Source organism: Borostomias antarcticus (genome assembly GCF_949987555.1).
Source record: "Borostomias antarcticus genome assembly, chromosome: 14".
Taxonomy (NCBI): Eukaryota; Metazoa; Chordata; class Actinopteri; order Stomiiformes; family Stomiidae; genus Borostomias; species Borostomias antarcticus.
In genome coordinates this window covers 9,847,637-9,869,139 of record NC_140247.1, presented here as the reverse complement: position 1 = coordinate 9,869,139, position 21,503 = coordinate 9,847,637, and the positions used below count along the sequence as shown (strand labels likewise).

Genomic DNA, 21,503 nt, shown 5'->3' with positions numbered 1-21,503 from the left:
CTGCTTTGCCTTGTGAAAGACAGAGGATTCCCCTGGAGGCCTCCCAAACCTGGGGGTATCCCAAGTCTTTACTCCCCGATGAATCGGGTATCCCTAAGATCACATTTCAGTCTATTTAAACCCCATTCTTACTCCAGGGTATCTCATCCCTAGCTAACAATGGTCATCATTTGCGGATCGTCAAGAATTGATCAAACGCTGAAATACTCTCAAAAACCGATGGTGATACGTCCAAATTAGTGCTTGATCATTTCGCATAAACTTTGGATACAGCTTCACCTTCCCCGCCCCAGGAAACAATGTGTTGCGGAAGTTGAGTTGTCTCAATCATTTCAGTCTGATCCGGATCGATTCGGTTCAGTTCTCATTTTTTGCAATGTAAACAGAAACAGTAATCTGTAAATCTCATGTCTTCTCGTGAGATTGTACAAGCATTGTATCCTCACCTTTACCCCGAAAGCATGCTTTGATCCCAAATCTCAGTCGTTTTACATTGGGTACAGTTTGGTCCCCAAAGTTGGAAAATATAGGTCCTAGACCTGATTATTATAGGTCAATATTTCCCTAAATAACATATATGTAAATGTGAGGGCATATGGGTGGGTTGTCATGAGATGATGATAGGGGATCCTGTACAGCTAGTTCAAGTCAAGCGGATAAAAGAAAATGCTGACACTATAAGCAAAGAAACAAAACATGTAAACTTGGGTGGAAAATGTGGCAGCTGTCTAGAGTTCTAGGATCTCAGCTTTCTCTCATCTGGAATGTGACCATTCCCTGAGATTATTAGTTCACTCTAAGGAAGTAATTTTTCTTTTTCTAATGTAAGGCTTTCAACAGGTTGTGAAAAACTGATCCATAACAGTCAAGCAATTAATTACAAAGATAGTGAACAATGTATACTTTATCATTTTATTGTTATTTAAGGTATGAAGGTAAAAGTCGTCATATGGAAATCATACATAACCTTTCTTTTAAAAATAATGGATTATGACAAACAGTCTGCTCAGTGTAAACGTGTGTATGATGGGTTTGCTTTGTTCAGCCTTAAAAAGTTCATCAGTCTTCTCTGCGTAGAATATAAAATGAAGACCCTGCAAAACCGGTAACAAGTCGATCAATTGGTTAGGCGTGATGTCACACCTAAACATTTAATCCACCACCATAGTGTTACTCCACACAGATAGCCGTCTCTGCATCAACATGGTGTCCAGCTGCTGATAGGCCCATTCCACATCCATGCATCCCTGCTGTGGGTACACCTGGAGTCCCCATTTGGTTTCAGGGATAAGCTTCGGCCGTTCAGTACTCGTTGCCTGACTGGTCAGTCCTGCGTCTCTGGGGGCTGGCTATAAGCCTTGCGGTACTTGCACTGGATCCAGACCCGGTACATGGTCAGCTGTTTGCCTCTGTTGACCTGTAGGCGCCGATCCACGAGGTTCTGTACTTTTTCCAGGCCCACGTCAGTGAACATTTCATGTAGCTCGTCTGGAAAAACACAGCTCATGTGTTTGTTAGTTTGTTAATGATTCAGCACATCGTAAAACTTGAAGTTAAATCTGCTAGATGTAATATCATCTATTAGGCAACACAGTGCGCTTTAAGGGTAGGCGTCATAAGCTTATAGCTTCAGCCTATACCTTTTTAAAGCTATCAGATATTTTATGTTGTGTTGCATTGTACTGTTTGTTGAATGACCCAAAAATAAACACATCAATCAATCAATCAATCAACCAACCAATCAATCAATCAATCTATAAATCAATCAAAAATAGTATAAAATATTTAGCTCAAATTTTCTTTTATTACCTTGAGTGAAGAAATAGACTCTTGTCCCATCACCACGAACATAGAAGTTTTCTGACAAACATCTTCCTGAAAATGAAAGGGACCCAGTACACTGAAATTCTAAAATAATACATTCACAGGGTCTCATGTCATTAAACCGTTTTTTGGGGTCTTTCTAAGGCCAGTTCATACACTAATAGCAAGTAAAGGTGAATATTGAACTATAAAAAAGTTATGTAATTGAGCTTTAAGGTAACACTTTATTTGCAAGGCTGTGCATAAGACTGACATGACATTTGTTTTGCACGTGTGCACGAGGCAAAATGGTTGCATTTTTTGAGAGTGCGAGTTAAAATTTAACGCGGTCGCATTCGTATGAGTGCATGATGATCAAGGCTGTTTTGGTGCACTGACATATTTCCATATCATAAGATTCCTTCATGTGTCATGACATGGTTATGACAGTGTCATGACAGTATCATGTCTTATACACACCCCTTCAAATAAACCACACTGGGTTTATTCTACGTTAGCTGTTGTTGCTCTGGATACACTTTGCTGTCTGTTGTAAATATATCATGTAGTGGCTTCAATTGTTTTCAATCACAGGTTCACACAATTTCCTCAAAAAGAATAGGGAAGGAAACAACCAATGATTAAACAGCTGCATGTAAAGAGCCTGCAGTCTCTCTGACCTTTCTTGAAGCGTAGCTGAGCCATGTCATAGCGCCCGTAGTCCCTGAGCAGCAGGACCCCCCCGGGCTTGAGCAGCCTGGCCAGCCTGCTGATACAGGCCTGCATCCTGAGAGAGGGAGAGAGGGAGGGAGGGAGAGAGAGATGGGGAGAGAGAGGGAGGAAGAGGGAGGGAGGGAGAGAGAGAGGGAGAGAGGGATAGAGAGAGAGAGGGAGGGAGAGAGAGAGAGAGGGAGGGAGAGAGAGAGAGAGGGAGATGGGGAGAGAGGGATAGAGAGAGGGAGGGAGAGATGGAGAGAGGCATAGAGAGAGGGAGGGAGAGAGAGAGATGGGGAGAGAGGGATAGAGAGAGAGAGGGAGTGAGAGAGAGAAAGAGAGATGGGGAGAGTGGGATAGAGAGAGAGAGAAAGGGAGGGAGAGGGAGGGAGGGAGAGAGGGAGAGGGATAGAGAGAGAGAGGGAGGGACAGAGGGAGGGAGAGAGAGAGAAAGGGAGAGAGGGAGAGGGAGGGAGAGAGATGGGGAGAGAGGGAAGGAGAGGGAGGGAGGGAGAGAGATGGGGAGAGAGGGAGGGAGAGAGAGAGAGGGAGGGAGAGAGAGATGGAGAGAGAGAGGGATAGAGAGAGAGGGAGGGAGGGAGAGAGAGAGAGAGAGGGAGATGGGGAGAGAGGGATAGAGAGAGAGGGAGGGAGAGATGGAGAGAGGCATAGAGAGAGGGAGGGAGAGAGAAAGAGAGAGAGAGATGGGGAGAGAGGGATAGAGAGAGAGAGGGAGGGAGAGAGAAAGAGAGATGGGGAGAGTGGGATAGAGAGAGAGAGGAAGAGAGAGAAAGGGAGGGAGAGGGAGGGAGGGAGAGAGGGAGAGGGATAGAGAGAGAGAGGGAGGGAGAGAGGGAGAGAGGGAGAGAGAGAGAAAGGGAGAGAGGGAGAGGGAGGGAGAGAGAAAGGGAGAGAGGGAGAGAGAGAGGGAGGGAGAGAGAAAGAGAGGGAGGGGGAGAGAGGGAGGGAGAGAGAAAGAGGGAGGGAGTGGTGAAAGATAATTATGCCTCACATCTATTTCCGTGGCAGAGAGAAAGAGAGAGGAAACCTGTCTTACTTCTCAGGATGCAGGGCCGAGAGCACGAAGATCAACACTATGACATCAAGGCTTCCATCAGGGACTGGGTAGGCGGTCCCCTCATCACTCAGGTCATGAACGAAGGCAAAGCACCGCCCTGGGTCGTATTCTGAATTAGTCTGGTAGCAAGAAGGCAAATCGTCAGTTTATCAACCTAACATACGTATAGTTTATACAGCAATGCTTCCCCCCTTCTCATCCCTCCATCATCTCCCACCTTGACCAGCTCCACAGCCGTGCTGGAGAAATCACAGCAGTAGACGAAGAGCCCCGGGTCACTGCCACACACCGAGGGGACAAGGTAAGCAAGATGAGAGGTTTAACAAAGGTTACTCCCGTCCTGTATGTCCATTACATTATTAAAGGTTACTCCTGTCCTGTATGTCCATTAAGATGCAATGTAGTTATGGATTTGTATTATTATTGTTATTATTATTATTATTGTATGTGGCAGAGGCTGTGGCTCAGGAGGTAGAGCGGGTCATCAAATGACCGCAGGCCGCAGGGTTGGTGGTTCGATTCCCGGCTCCTCCTGTCCAAGTGTCCTTTGAGCAAGACACCGAACCCCAAATTTCTCCCAATGAGCAGGCTGGCACCTTGCATGGCAGCTGGCCGCCGTTGTTGTGCGAGTGTGAACGAGAGGCAATTGTAAAGCACTTCGGATAAAGGCGCTATATAAGCGCAGTCCGTTTATCGTTGTTAGAATTTGCTTTATTTGAGTCTATACTTGACTGAACTGAAAGATGCAGATCTTGCTCGCGATTTTTCTGCCCTGCATACTATAGTATGTTGCTCCACAGCCAATCGCCACTCACTTGTTGGTCTTCAGTATAGGAAAGACAGTGTTGCCCACACCACAGCCAACCTGTTGGGCAATAAAATATGTTACTTTATTATAAAACATATTTGTTTTAGGTAAGTTCCATCTTGGACCCTGGCCATGTCTCACCTCCAGAATGCGATATGTGGCAGAGGAGCCAGGGAAGTTGACATCCGTGGGGAGCAGAGGTGGGACTTCCCGGCGTTGTCCTTGGTTCAGACCACGCTGGCAGCCATTATCCACCCCAGCGTCTTCACCACAGGCGTCCGCGTTCAGCTGACCCTGTGGGGCCAGCTCGGGGAACTCGGTGAAGAGCCAGTGGCGGTCTTTGAAGAAGCGATTCTCATGGATGGTGTAGAAGTCATTCCAGTACTCGTTGGCCCGGCAGTCATATTCCTCTATAGAAAGAGACAAAGTTAAGGAGGATATTACCACTCTTGTTTAGATGTTTGTTTAAGTTACTCCCTGTGGAATCCGCAGAGGTGCATTCTTGGAGATACATACATGACAGCTGGTGGAAACATACTGTATTGTAGAGAACATGAGAAAAAGGAGGGTAGTGACCTCGCCCTAAGTGGGAATTCAACCAACAACCTCCAGCTCTCAAACCCGGCTCGCTAACCTCATCAAAAGGTGCAGCCGGACCAGTGAACAAACCTTGTTTCTCAGTAGGAAGTGGCTGACTGTTTTCCTGGACCTTCTTCTTGGCAGCTGCTTCTTGTTCATCAGTCCACTCCACGTTGTCCCTGAACGAAATATGGCACACACGATAGAATCAAGTAAAACAGCAGACAGCACAACAGACAAACAGCACGGCAGCTAGCACACAACACAAGCATTGTGTGTATGTGTATATGTATATGATGCTGTGGGCTAAAGCTTGATCGCTGTGTTTGCTTTGCTAGCTAACGTTACGTACCATGCATTGTGTTGAAACACTTGTCGAGGGTCTGTCAAAAAACGGGTTCCGAACTGGGGCCGTTTAACATCTCCACACGTTGATTCCGACAAGATTTGAGCTGTTTCGACGCTATCTACTACCCCATCGCCGGTATCGGGCGCTGCCATGTTGAACAGACGCTCCGGAAGGAAATGTGCCGCAAACGGTGGAGCACCAGTAAACGCATTCAGTACTCAGTTGTGCCTGAAGGGGGGGCAATAACTACATTTGGAACTACAGTGTGTGGTATGCAACAGATAGCACACTCATATCATGATTTAAAGTCAGGTCAGCACACTCATATCGTGATTTAAAAGTCAAGGTCAGCTTAAAGAAACAATGACATGTTGACACAGTATTGTTTTATTTCATGTGAAATGCCAAATGACAGAATAGCTTCCCAAGCCAGATCTTTTCAAGCAAGATAATAATTTAAAATAGTCTCTTTGAACACTCATGCATACACTCAGTATCAAGCATGGTAGGCAAGCAAACACCCTTACCAAAACTAAAGCAATGTCAAGCAATACCGACTTACATTCAACTCAAAAGCTCCATCAGTAAAAAAAATAAGTAAACGCATGTGTCCATTGTCATTAAACAGCATGTGTGTAGTAATTTGACCAGAATAAGAAACCCCCATACAAAACTTTTCCACATTGGCAGATGAGGTGGGCTAGTCTGTGATGCACTAACAGAGGAAAAACTGCAGAATACTTGGTGCACAGAAATATTGTAGTCCTGTATTTTGTGTAAATAATATTGTTACCAAAGGTCTGTGATCACTGATGAGTAACATTATCTTGCATAGTTTTAGTTTTTCTACTTTTTATTTTATTTTTATTTTTTACAAAACACGTATAATAATATACAATTTAATTTCAGAATATTGTGAAATCATCAATATTCTTGTTTCAGCAGTAGTCGGCACATGACGTCACATGACAGCAGACAGGCTCCTCCCCCCTCAGTCATTATTGCCTCTCTCTCACGAGCCCCTGAGTTTTTACACACTGGTCAGTCCAGTCCCTAGTTCCCACGGTATGTCACGTTGGTGAAGGTGGACGTCGCTCCTTTGTACAAGGGGTTGTTACCCTGGAAAACAGGGGTAGATCATACATGAAAAGAATAGCTTGCGAAATCAGACACGTCACTCTCAAACAGATCATGCAATTCAGATTTCCTCCACTAGATGTCAGCCTGTCACTAAATTATTGCAAGAACTCAGCTGCAAGTTGTAGCCTAATACTGTAACTGCTGTACACACACATCTCATGAAATGGCTCACATCGTCTTCCTCACTTTTACAGTGTAACTATCTTTCAGCAAGTCTCACCGTGTCCCATTTTGCTTTGGCCCGCTCCTCTTCGAACTTGGCAAATTCGTTGCGGTCGTGGATCGTGACAAGCATCTTCCAGATAAGCAAACCAGCCAGACCCAGTAGCAGAATAGCGCCCATCACCGCCATGAGAACCACCAGGATGTCAGGCCCTTCAGGACATTCTGGGAGAGATCATCAGAGAGAGACGGGGGAGGATGTTGAGGGGTGTGTGTGTGTGTGTGTGTGTCAGGGGAGGGGGGGGGGGGGGGGGGGGGGTAGGGTAGAGGTAAGAAGAAAGAGGTACATGGTTGATGACCTATCATGATGGCTGATGACCTATTGCGCAATTTGTTCTAGCAACACTGGTTGGCTTTTCATACACTGAGGCAGCCGTATCAACACAGAGCTTGATCATAACTACAGTACAGTATGTAATTGGTCGTGCCCATCAACATCTATGTGCCAAATGTCGTCCCTGGCGCCAGGGTACCGTCATTATTGTTTGAGGCATTATTCTGGGGCTGGTAATGACTACAGGGGAGTGTAACAGTGGCAGAGGATCAGAGCTGAGTGGTACCCAGATAGCAAGCGGATCTGGGCCATATACAGGCCAGATCTGGCCCTTGTGGCTTAGTTCCGGCCCATATATGGCCCAGAATCATTACACATCCGCTTGCTATCTGGGTGTTGTCTGTCTGCTCTGTTCCTGGGTAGCTCTAGCCTAGCCTGACACACACGCCTGACTTTTGGGCTGACATTTGGGAACACCTTAGTCTGCCCTAGCAATGAGCCCGTCTTTCGCTTCCTGTCGCAGTTCTTCTTCTCTACTTTCTATATACAGCATACGTACACACACACACACACACACACACACACACACACACACACACACACACACACACACACACACATATACTCACCTGGTTCCTTGACTAGAAACAGGATGGACTTGCCGCTGGCATCCTCATAATACTGAAAATGCTCCACACAGTCGTCCTCATCCTTATATGTGCAGTTCCTTGCATTCTTATGGAAGACTGAGATGAGAGAGAGAGAACAGAATAGATTCAGGTCGACTGGAAAAGATGTGGAGAGAGAGAGAGAGAGAGAGACAGACAGAGAGACAGAGAGAGAGAGAGAGAGAGAGAGAGAGGCAGAACGAAAAGTAGTGCACATTACAGCTTGTCTCAAATCAGTTCTTACCCAGCTCATCCACCAACTGAATATCATCTCTGCAGATTCTGGCACAGCTGTTGTCATCAAAAAGTCTTCCCCTCTTAAAGTGCTTACATTCCACACACAACCTGCACACAAAACAAATACAGTTATAAAACAGGAACTTTGATCCCTGTCGTCATCATCATCATCTTGGACAGCACATCCTTAATAGCGTTCCTACTCCTCATCCTGCTAGTGCTATCAAGACCTTGTCAAGGCATAATGGCGCCCATGGGCTAAGTTCTCTCTAACAAGCCTCATGTCCGTACTTGCTTTTCTTGTGCAAGCTTCTCACTTTTGTGAGATACTTTCATACTTCCTCCCCAATGGATCACTGGTCTATGGATAAACTAAAAGGACAAAGGCCCATCAACATGTTTACTTTTAATTTTCATTACCTTAAAGTCGCACTGAAATGAAAAAAGCATTCTGTCCCATTTTGGTTCACATAATTAGTCATAGTGTTCACCTATTCAACGATGTATGCCCAAAAATGTACAAAATTCTACTTTTGTTGTAATCTTATATCAAAGTATATTATTTCTATATTAAAACGGTAGGTCACGTGCAATGACGACAACAGGTACCTTAGATTTTAGGCCAATAATCTCACGACATCCACCCATCAATCAACACTATCATTCTATCGAATCTGTCTAAAGTTCTTAAAACCCGTCCACTTGTCAATGTTCCAATCAAATTCCTCTAAACGCATGTCCCACCCTCATAGCTTGTTTGTGTCGGAAATACGACAAACTACGGAAGTTAGATGATCACAAACGTCCGTTTCAGTGCGACTTTAACAAAATTCCCACCGGCAATCATGCTCGCAGGGCCCCCTAGTGGCTGTAAGCGGCAGTCGACTTACTCCTTGATCTTGCAGGCGTGGGGGCAGGTGGGGCACTTCTCACAGGTGTCCCCGTAGGATCCTGGCTGGGTGCACTGGCAGGCCCCGCACACACACTCGCCCCAGCCGTTGCACAGGTGACCCATGCTGGACATGCAGGTGTCGGTGCGGGTGGAGCAGTTGCAGCTTCGCCCCTTCCAGTCTGAGTCACACTGGCAGAAGCCACAATCACAGGTCCCATGTCCTGGACGAGGGGGAGGGACGATGAGGACATAGTTAAAAGTAATCTCTCTTCACTGGCTCCCAGTAAAACAGAGAATTGATTTTTAAAATACTTCTGTTTTTAAGTCTATGAATGGTCTAGCTCCTTCCTACATTTCGGACATGCTCACTGAATATAAACCAGATCTTCTGAGCTTAGATCGTCAAGTAAAGCTCTGCTCACTATTCCCAAGGTTCATTTTAAATTAGCTTCTGGTGCCTTCAGCCATTATGGTCCTGCTATCTGGAACTCCCTACCACATGAATTAAGGTCTGCTACAACTGTGTTTTAAAAACAGGCTCAAAACATATCTCTTTGCACAAGCTTTTAACCTCCAAGTTTGTTTTATACTTTTATTGTCTCTTTACTGTAGTTATATTATTATCACGTTTTATGTTACATGATTTTATATTTGTAATACATTCTTATTTTAATGTTCTATCATGTATAATGTCTTTTTATTCTTGAATATGTGCTATATCAAATAAACTTGACTTGACTTGTCTCTTGACTTGACTTGACTAATCACTATAAGATAACATTTTGCCAGATGGTGATTTTTCCATTTAAAGTCTACAACCTTTATGCATATGAACTGAGAGGAACGGCAACAAAGTTGATTTGATTTTGGGGGAAAAAGTATCTTCCAAACAAACACACTCATATAATTGAGTTGTGTCGTCACAAGATTGTCACTGTTTGTGTTAAGCTCTGTAGATGAGTGTGTATCCATGTGTGGCAACGAGGGCCTGCAAGTCCAAGTACTGGTGATGAGTGGTTAGTTATAGTAACACAAACATCCCATCGTCACATCTGACTCATGCGTTGGGGGGGAGGCAGCGGATCAAACCATTGTGAGGCAAAGGGGGAGGGTTGCAATCTTTTGAAACTTAAAACTGCGAGTGTCTATATTATCAGTGCTTTCATTGCGTATTATTGATATTATTGAAATAACATTGTGCAGTTACATGTTTACAGTGATGTAATAAGAGGGAGAATTAATCCATCTATAAATAAATGAAATGACAGATCATATTTTTCCCAGGATGGGGTGGGTTGTGTCGCCGCTGTCCCCCCTGGGGTTTCTGTCTCAGACTGGGTGTCCACTGAGTTATAGAAGCTTTCTGACCAGGGATGGGCTGAGGACACTGACTGCGACTGCATATCACTCTCATCTTCTAAGTTATGTCTCGGCTATTTCCTGTGACACGTTACCACAACTCTTCCAGCTAATGTGTCATCATCGTAGTTATCAGTCTGAGGGCACCACAGACCTGCTCATCTCTCCTATCTCCTCCATCTCTTGTATCTCCCTCGCTGACATGCTGTATTTTCACACTTCTTTCAGCTTATCAGCGCTGATTGTGCGTGTTGAGAGAACAGCAGGAAGCTATGCGGTATTCTGTACATCCCCTGATAAGGCAAGGGAAGTTTATTTATATTTTTTTAAATTTCACCTTTATTTATCAAGGTCTCATTTTCGATAGGGCCCTAGTTACCCAGCATTAAAACAGCAACATATACAAAAGTCAACAACATATACAAACAAACAACAACATACACAGAAGGCAACATTATTTAAAACACACACAAGACTCGGCTTTATAGTCCAGTAGCTTATTTTTAAAAGCACCCAAGGTGACTATTTGTATAGCACATTTCAGCAACAAGGGCTAATGATGATTCCACATAAGTCAGTCAGACACACTATCTATACACTGCCTCCCAACTTCAATTTTATAGATCAATCAACAGCACACGTGTTGCTGGGCATAAAAGCGAGGCAGACAACATCAGGACCACCCTTCTCTCCCTCTCCTCCGACTCTCTTTCTCTCTCTCTCTCTCTCTCTCTCTCTCTCTCTCTCTCTCTCTCTCTCTCTCTCTCTCTCTCCCTGTCTCTCTCTCTCTCCCAGTCTCTCTCTCCCAGTCTCTCTCCCCCAGTCTCTCTCTCTCTCTCTCTCTCTCCCTGTCTCTCTCTCTCTCCCAGTCTCTCTCTCCCAGTCTCTCTCTCTCTCTCAACACCAGCCTGTTTTCAGAGGCCGACAGTTCATCTGACTACAAACATGGCCCCTCTTTTCTACTTCTCTCACTCACACTCTATTCCTCATTCAACTCCCCCATCTACTTCAATCTCAGCTAGAATCCTTGAGAAAAACAATGAATCATCCCAAAAAAACGGAACTATGAAAAGTGAAATCGAATGTAATTCAACTGTAACTAAATCCCCAGCGAGTACAGTCAGACAAAGGCAGGAAGCTGAGAGATGAGTCCAGCTCAGTGCTGCCCTCCCAAACCCTGGGAGGGTCCATGTCTGGGATGACCACATCCTTGAGCTTCCCCCGAATGACTCAGAGCCGTTATTGGGCCACACAGCTGATTCAGCCTGGACGAGGGGGGTAGGCCGAGACCTGCTAACTGGCAGAGTTGGAGCTGTGTGGATGAAGCTGTGTGGATGAAGCTGTGTGGATGAAGCTGCGTGGATGAAGCTGCGTGGATGAGGCTGCGTGGATGAAGCTGCGTGGATGAAGCTGTGTGGATGAAGCTGCGTGGATGAAGCTGCGTGGATGAAGCTGTGTGGATGAAGCTGTGTGGATGAAGCTGCGTGGATGAAGCTGTGTGGATGAAGCTGCGTGGATGAAGCTGAGTGGATGAAGCTGTGTGGATGAAGCTGTGTGGATGAAGCTGTGTGGATGAAGCTGTGTGGATGAAGCACTGCTGTGAGATTTTGCGAAGATCAAGATCATCTCATCAGCTACAACGGGAGAGAACGGAGAATGTGTTTTCTGTGCGCGCCCTCCACATGTGTTGAGACCTCAGTGAGGTGCAATGAGGTGTTCAGCAACCAGGAGAATAAGCCATTCATGTGTTCAGGCAGACCCCCCCACCACTGCCAAGGTCTAACCCCCCCCCCCCCACCCCGACTCTATCATCACTCTTAGATAACTGTGTGTATGTGTATGTGTGTGTGTGCGGTTTCCGTCAAAGCCAAATCTGCTAAATCACCGTCTTAAAAACACATTTACCATCCCAGCTGAGGCGTTTAATGTTTTACAGCTTTGCCAAGCTAAGCTGCGAGCTAAAAACAAGCTGAAGGACATCCAAATCCAACGACAGTTTCCCTCGTAAGGAGAAATAACCTAATCCTGTTTGGCTAGCATCACACACGTTACATCCTGTTTGGTTGTCAGAAACCAGTGATTCACTCTCTTATTACCTTATATGTTGTAAGGTTTAACAACAAACATACAAGGGGGCTTTCTAAACCATCAAACCATCTCCTTCAGAGACAGCGCCCTAATTCTCCCCATTCATCACAGGGTACATGAGAGAGGGAGGGAGGGAGGGAGGGAGAGAGAGAGAAAGAGAGAGAGAGGGAGGGAGGGAGAGAGAGAGAGGGAGGGAGGAAGGGAGAGAGGGAGGGAGGGAGGGAGAGAGAGAGGGAGGGAGGGAGAGGAATGTGGAGGATATAAATGTAATATAATGTAGAGATATGTGTATACTGTATGGGAGGTAGACTGAGAGAAGGGAATGTGCAGAAATAGATTGTAAACACATTTATATTACATTGTAAACACACAAGAAAGGGAAGGGGTGAGCAAGAACTAGAGAGAGAGAGAGACACACACACACACACGCACACACAGAATGAGTAAAAGAGGGGTATAAAGACAGAGAGAGACAGAGACAGAGAGAGAGAGAGAGAGAGAGAGAGAGACAGAGAGAGAGGAGGGGGTGTGGCAAAGTGCCAGAGGAATGCTAACTTTCCTGTTCTCTCTTGTCTGTTTATGTGCCCGGGGGCCATGCTTGCTGGCCCCGTCTGCTCCTCTGCCCCAGGCTCCATCCCATAACAGAGGAACACCCCCACCCCCCCATGGGTCCGGGAGGGTCAGGGGTCAGGGACACTCTGAGCCATCCAAAGGGTCTTAGGGACACTGTGATTGACAACATGCGAAAAAACACGTATTTTACAACTCCAGAGGTCTTCGTTAAGCCTCGAACGACCTCCACACCAACACTTCGTTAAGGCTCCCCACAGACTCCCCTCAACTCTCAAGACGTTCAGACTTCTTTTATCATGTAGAGACTGATGACATAGTCGTAAGACATTTTGCCATTAACGTCCGGTTACCGGATCCTCCCGTGAACCCCTGTACACTTACAATAACCCAACTCTAAGACCTTCCCAGAGGGACAGGCTGAATGGGTTTAGTGACGCTGTCTCTGTCCCCCTGTCCCCCTAGAGGGGTGCTCTGGCTGGGAGAGGAGGGGACGTGAATGGAAGTCTGGTTGATACAATAACAAACAGGAAATCTGAAGGGTCGACCATGGGAACGGTGGAAACTCTGCGGTCCGTGGATAGTTGAGGAGAGGTCAGACTGGCTGCATGGATAGTTGAGGAGAGGTCAGACTGGGACATAAAATAAAAGCGTGACGTAGCCTTGGCACTGGGAGACAAACGGTGTGCTAATTATGCTTTTAGTGAAATTCTTGGGCGCGTGAACACAAGGAGTGTCGGGAGCTTTATCAGCTAATATCATAGCTACAGGCAACACACACACACACACACACACACACATACACACACACACACAGGAACAACAAGCTCACGACTAATTCACGAAGTAGCATTTCATCACCCGAAGACAAGCTGCAGCGATTCAAGTTTTATCACTTTGATTGAGCAAGTGCCTGAGCTGTGCAGGCTTGCGATAGGGAGTGATAGAACATCATACTTCATTCCAATGAGTGTCTGGAACACCGATTAAGATCGACGAGCGAATAGATCTCATTTAGTTGATTAAAAAATGACTTATAGTGACTACATTTATAAAGCATAAGAACAGTTTATCTATGACTAAAGTTATCTACGATCTAAAGTTGAACAGACTAGTGGAGAGTCGATTTATTTGAGAGCAGGGTGCATTATGGGTGGTGTGAGGTCAACTAAAAAACCGTGGACAGCCGTCCGGAAAAGGGACGCACCATCTTTCCTGTGAAAGCCTCGGCCCTGCAAAGGAACTGTTGACGACTGATCCTAATACTAAAACCACAGATAGTTTGTTTGTTTCCTCTGGAACAAAGTGAACAAGAAAACAGCCCGCCGGCGATAAAAAACATGCGAAACTCAACTGAACCCGTCGTGTTGAGACCCAGACGTGCGTCCACTCACCTGAGCACAGCTTCCCTTTGGAGCGTAGGCAGCTGAAGTCGTCGCACTCGCAGTACTTCCCCCACACTTTGCCGAAATCGCTGCTGTGGCAGGAGCACTGACCGCACAGACAGTCGCCCCTCCGGTTGCAGATCTGGTCGTCGGACCCGGGGCTGCAGTTATCCTGATCTGAGGCGCTGTAGTCCCCCTCCGCGCACTCGCACCGCGGGCCCAGACGCCCCGGGAGACACCGGCACGTCCCGCACTCGTACGTGCCGTTGCCCTGGTTGCATAGAGGGCTGTCCGGCTCAGCCTGGGCCTCGCAGTCGCAGCCGCAGGCGAAGTCGACCGTCACCTCCGCCGCGTCCTTGAACCCCAGGGGTTTGATGGTGAAGGTGCGCTTCTTCTTCTTGGGGCAGCCGCGCAAACGCGCCTCCACCGTGAACGACACCTGCGGGGGACAGCCGTGTTCGTTGCGGAATAAACTGTCCAGCGAGTACCAACGTTTTCTTTGAACTTGATAGGTTAAGCATTTGATAAAAGGACAGTGAATTGAAGCCTACAGACGAATAAACATACAAGTCACTAACATTTACAGGTGTGTTACTGTTTTGTAATCTCAGTATCTTCTGACTTTTACATCAGAAGGACACTAAATGCATATAATTACATATAAGATATTGTGTACATTGTTATAGTATAGGCTATCATTCACACAAAATATGATCAGAATAGCCTGTACATCTGTTACTGATCAAGCTCTCTCCAAAAAATCCAAACGGACATATATGGTTATTCGTCTATAGGCTCCAATTGACATCCGGGAAGTGTGTAGCACGGACCGTGTCTCCTATCTTGAGGCCGGTGCAGGACTTGACCCCGGGGATGACCTCTCCGTTCAGGCAGGTGGCGTTGAAGGAGAGGGCCAGCTCAGGCGGAGCACCCAGCAGCTCCAGCTGCACCTTAGAGCGGATCTTCTGCTCGGGGGGGTCAGGGGTGACCGATCGCAATGACGTTAAAATATCAGGACGATCACATCGCGTTTTACATGACGTTAAAATACAGCGAGTATCTGTAGAGTAGATTCGGATCGTAATGTTGGGAGATGTAGTAACCACTGAGACTTATTTTGATGAGGATCAACAGATAAGCTGTCCCTCACCTGGTAAGCGGTCTCGATGAGCTGGATCACATTTCCTGAGTCGTCTGCCAGGACCCCCACGGTGGTCCCCGGGATGAGCGCGCTGTAGTTCTAAGGGGAGGAACCAGGGGGACTTATTATATATACTCCACAGAAAAAGTTTGGAACGTTATTTGGGCCGATTATTTCTCCCCTTTAATAATATCAATTGGTATTGTATTTTATATCGCTGGAAAGCCTGATAAGTCACCTTTACAACGAGGTACAACTTGTAAGGGTCGTGCATTAGTGGAATGAGCAACACAGTTAAACGTATGGGTAACGCCCCAAAAAATGTGCCCAAATCCTCTGCAATATTCTTCTGTCGGTATTCACTCTTGTTTTGAGTTGCTCGGTGGATTGGACAATTGCACTCTCCCACAGTAATATGGAAAAAACAACACACATTGGCCATTTTTACACTTCATTCGTTTGACCCTCTCAGGGACCTCAGTAGCGTGTGGAAGATCCATACGCAGGCACAATAGAAGAATATTGCATGGGATTTTGGCACATTTTTGGGGGACGCTACCCATACGTTTAGCTGAGTTGCTCATTCCATGAATGCACAATCCTTTCAAGTTGTACCTCGTTGTAAAGATGACTAATCAGGCTTTCCAACGATATAAAATACAATACCAATCGGTATTATTATCGTTATTTCGGTTGATTATTTCTCCCCTTTAATAATACCGATTGGTATTGTATATATATATACATATACACACACACACACACACACACACACACTTACAGGACATAGACAGTGAGAGGAGGACCTACAATCCTATCCCTGGTAACTCTGCTGTCTCAGAGCCATATCAGTAAGACCTGAGCTTCCCTAAGGAAGACCAACCTTGTAGAGAGGCACCACATAGTCCGTCACAGCGAAGATCAGGTTGATGTTATTCTCTGACATTTTCTCAGTGATGAGAGCGAGAGACGGGTAGTCCTAGAGGAAAAGAAAGGCCGCATTCTCACACCGTTTCTTCTTCTCCTCACATAACAGTACAAGCTAAGGCAGAGACCAGCCTTTTAGGTATGTAAATACTTTATTAACCCCCGGGGAAGAGATCTTGTTCTGCACTGTTCCGACACATTCTGACACACACAGTCCTCACCAGTGTGTGGAGGTCTTGGCGTAGTTGTTGTCCTCATCGAGGTGGCACTGCCCGTCGTTGGGCTGCACCAGGCCCGCCAGCCGCCCGTCCAGGGCGATGTGGGTCTTCGCGTCCGTGGTGAACACCAACAGGTGGGAGGCATCTGGACGCCAGCCTATCTTATCCTATTACAGATGGTTAAAAGGTTAGAGGTTAAAGTCCAAATGATTGTCACACACCTGAGTGTGTGAAATTTGTTGTCCGCATTTGAGCCATCCCCTGGGGGAGCGGTGAGCAGCAGCGGTGCCGCGCTCGGGATGGACAGACAGAGAGAAAGAGGAGGGAAGAAGACGCATGTAGACATTTATAAGAGACTTCTCAATGTCCTCGATGGGACTGTTGAGATAAAGGAATAGTGAAGGACCCATGGTTACAGTATCATGCACAGCGCTTTATGTTTACATAAAGACAAAACGTTCTGCACTCTTATTCCGATCAGCACTCTTACTCTGAAACACTTGATGAATACCTAACCTAATTGGTTAATCCGTTATTAATTCTCATTTACTTACTATTTTCTGTAATTTGCCTACTGTTGACAATGGTTTACATACCGATTTGGCAATTTTGTTGTGCTGTTTCAATAACTTAATTACTTAGCTGTTTGGGTGTGCTGGACCTTGGGGGGGTGGGTTGGGTGGGGAGGGGGGTCGGGTGAGTGCCTGTTTTTTTTTTTGGTGTATATGTGTAGATGTTTTGTGTATTTATGTTTTTATTTGTCTATGAAATTAATTTAAAAAATTGATCACAAAAAAACACTTGATGAATACCGACCCAGTGCTTCTTGGTCCGTGCGTGCCCACGGTATGCTCCTCACCTTGCACCCCACGGCCTGGATGATGTGGTACGCTCCTCACCTTGCACCCCACGGCCTGGATGATGTGGTACGCTCCTCACCTTGCACCCCACGGCCTGGATGATGTGGTACGCTCCTCACCTTGCACCCCACGGCCTGACTGATACGGTCCTCACTTTGCACCCCACGGCCTGATTGATACGGTACGGTCCTCACTTTGCACCCCACGGCCTGACTGATACGGTACGGTCCTCACTTTGCACCCCACGGCCTGACTGATACGGTGCGCTCCTCACCTGGATGGTACGGTACGGTCCTCACCTTGCACACCACGGCCTGCATGATGGCGTCGAAGCCACCCTCGGGGGAGTCCCTGTTTCGGGAAATCTTCTGCTTGTTCACCTCCTCGGAGAAGCTGGCCAACTGCTCCGTCAGGGACAGCACGTTCTTGTAGCCGAACTGGGGCATGCACTGGGTCTGGATCCTTCACACGCAAAACCCGCCAGGGGACACCGACACTGAACGTTATAAGGCCGTTATAAACACAGATCGTTTTTTTAGCATGACACACCCTCGCTGCGATGACCACATCCTCCCAAAACCCCTCCTCTGCCCGGTGAGACCCCCCCCACACACACACACACTCACCCATGGCAGGGGTTCCTGACTGCCTCCTCAGGGTAGGTGTACATATACGGGGACAGGGGCTTGTCCACGAACGCTCCGAAGCCCATGCGTAGTTTGCTGGTGGTCCGGCTCATGGCCGCCGCCAGCTTGTCACCCAGGGAACGGAGGCGGGCCAAGTCATCCTTCATGGAATAGGACAGGTCCATCAGGTAGTACAGGTCCACTGGGTAGTCTTCCACCTGCTTCACCGTGATGGTAAAACGCTGAGGATCGTCTGGGGGGGACGGGGGGGACGGGGAGAGAGGGGAGAAGGAGTGAGAGAAGAAGAAGGATGAAGTCCAACGCTTTTTGGCGTGTCACTATTATCACGTTTTATGTTATTATTATCACATTTTTTGTTATCCTAGATGATTTTATATTTGTAATACATTCTTATTTTACTGTCCTATCATGTATAATGTCTTTTTTTATTCTTGAAGCACATTGAGTCTGTGCTTGTCGCATGAAATGTGCCATGTCAAATAAATTTGACTTGACTTGACTTGTGAATCGGGAACGGATCGCAGGCGCGCACCGTACCCGGTCTGAGAGTGAGGTGGAGCTTCTGGGGTCGGATCTGGGTGACATCATCGGCCGCCCCCGACGCCTTGTTGCTGAGGGGCTTGTTTTCTTGGACGGTGATGGCGCTGGCGGGGAACTCCAGCGCCCCCTCCTCGCACCCTCCGTCTAGAAGGTTCTGCCTCAGATCGCAGCGGGACACGCCGGCCCCTCCCTGGCCGAGCTCCTGACCGCATGTCAACCACATGTCAACCGCATGTCATCATACACGGGTCATCATTTTTATGTGTTGCACTTTGTTTTGGTGCTTTTCATGTCTCATGTAACCCAGACAGCAATCTGATCAGGGCCATATACAGGCCAGATCTGGCACTTGTGGCTTAGTTCCGGCCCATATATGGCCCAGATCCGCTTGCTATCTGGGAAAGCACTTTGAATTGTCTTGTTGCTGAAATGTGCTATACACATAAACTTGCCTTGCCCTTGCCTTGACTTACACATTATGGACCAGTCACTCATTGTACATTACTCACTCATTCAATGTTGGGCAACACATTATATGCCGGAGGGGTGGGGGTGGGGTAGTTTATGAACATGTTCAGCCGTAAATTAATGCTTTCCCAGTAAGAGAATGCAAATCGTGGTCAAAGACATGGTGCGTGACAGCATCATTGTATGTGCTACCGGAGGAATGCGTCTTGGAAAAGGGATTCAAGCCCGGACATGCAGCCTGAGAAGACTCAACTCCATCTCCGAGCGTAGGTTACATGGGGGTGGTGTTGTGCTGGGATCTCACCTCTTGGGAGCACCAAGCACAGCTGGGACTAATGGCCAAGCACTGCCGGCAGGTGATCACCCCTCGCGATGTGCAGATATTGGAGCCTGAAATATAACCAACAAAAAAGGCGGGAAAGAGAGAATAGTTACCATTGCGCTTAACCGGTATCTCTAAAATGGTGCGTGTAACCAAAAAGGAAATATACTTCAAGGATCCCTCCTATTTTCTAACCAGGTCCAGTGGATGCCCCACTGTCACCAGCAGACCTCCCTGAGTCCGATAGATACCCCTGTGTCTGCTGTGGATGTAGTAGCATTTAGTTAACACACACACACACACACGTACACACAGACATACACCAGCCCACTTCCGGCTTAAGGCCTGGTCCATAGCAAACACACACCAGTAGGCCTATTTGCCATGTCTCTCCTATGTTGTTTTTTAGCTTCTCTTACTCTGAAAATGTAATTTAATGTAATGTATTGCTTTATAAATGTTCTTATCTGGTAGACAAACATACTCCAGGAGCTTGCTCGATCGCCTTGTTGAGAGGAGTCAGGGAAGAATTTTTACAGCTCACTTATCTGGCACCCGGGTGATACTGTTTTTTTGCTTCCCTCTGGAATATGTAGGGGTGGGTCGTATACCCACCTCCCTTGTTCTCTGTAAAGCGCATTGTGTTGCCTCTGGGTATGAAATGCGCTTTACAAATAAAGCTTTGATTGATTGATTGATTGATTGATTGATTGATTGATTGATTGATTGATTGATTGATTGGTTGATTGATTGATTGGTTGATTGATTGATTAATTGAGAGATCTGGGTCGCACTCAAAAAAGAGAGATCTCATTCAAAAAGTTATTTTCATGATTTAAAAAAATAAAGATTCCTTGGTGCACAGTCACAGAGGAGCGAACATAGACATTTAGGCAGATAGGTCTTCATATATCCGAGAGAGAGAATGACAGTACAGTGAGATAATCACATGTTCTAACATGCAAGAGGTTTGGACACTTAACCACTAAGAACTCGTGCTACCCTGGTGGTGACATAATCAAGTAGCTTATATGTGACATTGGTTTGGAGAAGTTCTCCGTTTTGTTACACACAATAATCGTATGTGTTGTCGTAATGCTGAGTGAGCAGCAGGCCCACCCACGGCAGCTCTGACTAGGCCTCCTAAGCCTGTCCAGTCATGCAACAGGGGCGTTGAACATCTGTCCTGCAGCAATACATTCAGGAAGACCCATAGAGGACTCATTTCATATAAAAAAAATAATAATAATAATAAATTTTCATAGCAGCAGTCTGTTTTGGTAGGTTTAGTTTAGTTTTGATTTGTACACATATGTCAGTAGGCCTACCTATTGTATTAAGGTGACGTGTTTGTGTTGACCTAAGTTAAAGGTGTGGCCAATACAAATACTGTAAGAGCCCGGTGGAGTAAGGTCGCGGGATTTAGCTTTCCCTTATATGGTAGCCTATCAAACACAACTTCCAATCCAGTAGCGCAATAAAAGATAAAATAATTAATACATAATAATAATAAATAAATAAAAAGTAGGGCATAAAATAGTCTACCACCACAGACAAGCCTACGTCTACTGTAATCTACTTATGCAAAAGAAACCGATACTGAATTGCAGACATTCATGTATTTTGCTTTACTGTAGCCTAAGATGATATAAAGCCAACTAATTATATTGAATTAAATATGCTATAACTCACCGAAAACCCCAGCGGATGCTGTTAATAATATGAACAATATCCACAGTCGGTCTAAAAAAGTTCCCATAGTAGCTTAACGTGCCTGTCTGGGGCGCAGTTGATCAACTTGGCTCGCAGTGCCTGTGTCTGTTATCCACACCCTAGGTACGTAGGCAGGTCTGTCGCAAATCATCACCTAGACACGGCTAAGCTTTTATATAGACAGGACTAATCTTTACCGCATTGTTGCAAAACCCACCAACTTACTCATACGGACATCGTGGTTATTACAGCGAGAATTGAGAAACAACACGTAGTTTACCTATTTTCCGTTGCTACATATGCCTGCAACCCGTCAAATGCATAAGGAAATTAACCCTAATGTTGTTTAGAATAAGATTGTTGTATTGTCGCCTATAACTACAGAGAGGTACATACACAACGCATGTCTATCGTCGGGGTAAGTTGTAGCCTAATACAGGTGAGGACTGCTTACCTGTATTACTGAGGAGGACTTGAGAAAGTTTTGTGAATTGTGCTGTA

General features: G+C 46.2%; 2 protein-coding genes across 2 annotated transcripts; both read right to left on the bottom strand.

Annotated features, from left to right (window-relative positions):
• Positions 1-940: 940 nt before the first annotated feature.
• Positions 941-5,483, bottom strand: mettl2a (methyltransferase 2A, methylcytidine; the record flags this gene model as incomplete). The annotated part of the gene is made up of 9 exons (XM_084448432.1): positions 941-1,488; positions 1,810-1,875; positions 2,484-2,590; positions 3,575-3,714; positions 3,813-3,873; positions 4,411-4,460; positions 4,545-4,813; positions 5,073-5,161; positions 5,335-5,483. 9 exons carry the CDS (start codon positions 5,481-5,483, stop codon positions 1,325-1,327), a joined length of 1,095 nt encoding a protein of 364 aa, XP_084304558.1. The 3' UTR covers positions 941-1,324.
• A 901-nt stretch (positions 5,484-6,384) lies between these two features.
• LOC311317740 (integrin beta-3-like) lies at positions 6,385-21,048 on the bottom strand (the record flags this gene model as incomplete). Its single annotated transcript, XM_084448839.1, is given in 16 exon segments — positions 6,385-6,450; positions 6,692-6,858; positions 7,597-7,713; positions 7,880-7,980; positions 8,763-8,985; positions 14,176-14,605; positions 14,997-15,131; positions 15,317-15,406; positions 16,191-16,286; positions 16,456-16,461; positions 16,464-16,619; positions 17,612-17,774; positions 17,939-18,191; positions 18,497-18,701; positions 19,272-19,357; positions 20,982-21,048. Coding segments are annotated over 16 exon segments (2,361 nt in total).
• Positions 21,049-21,503: the final 455 nt, after the last annotated feature.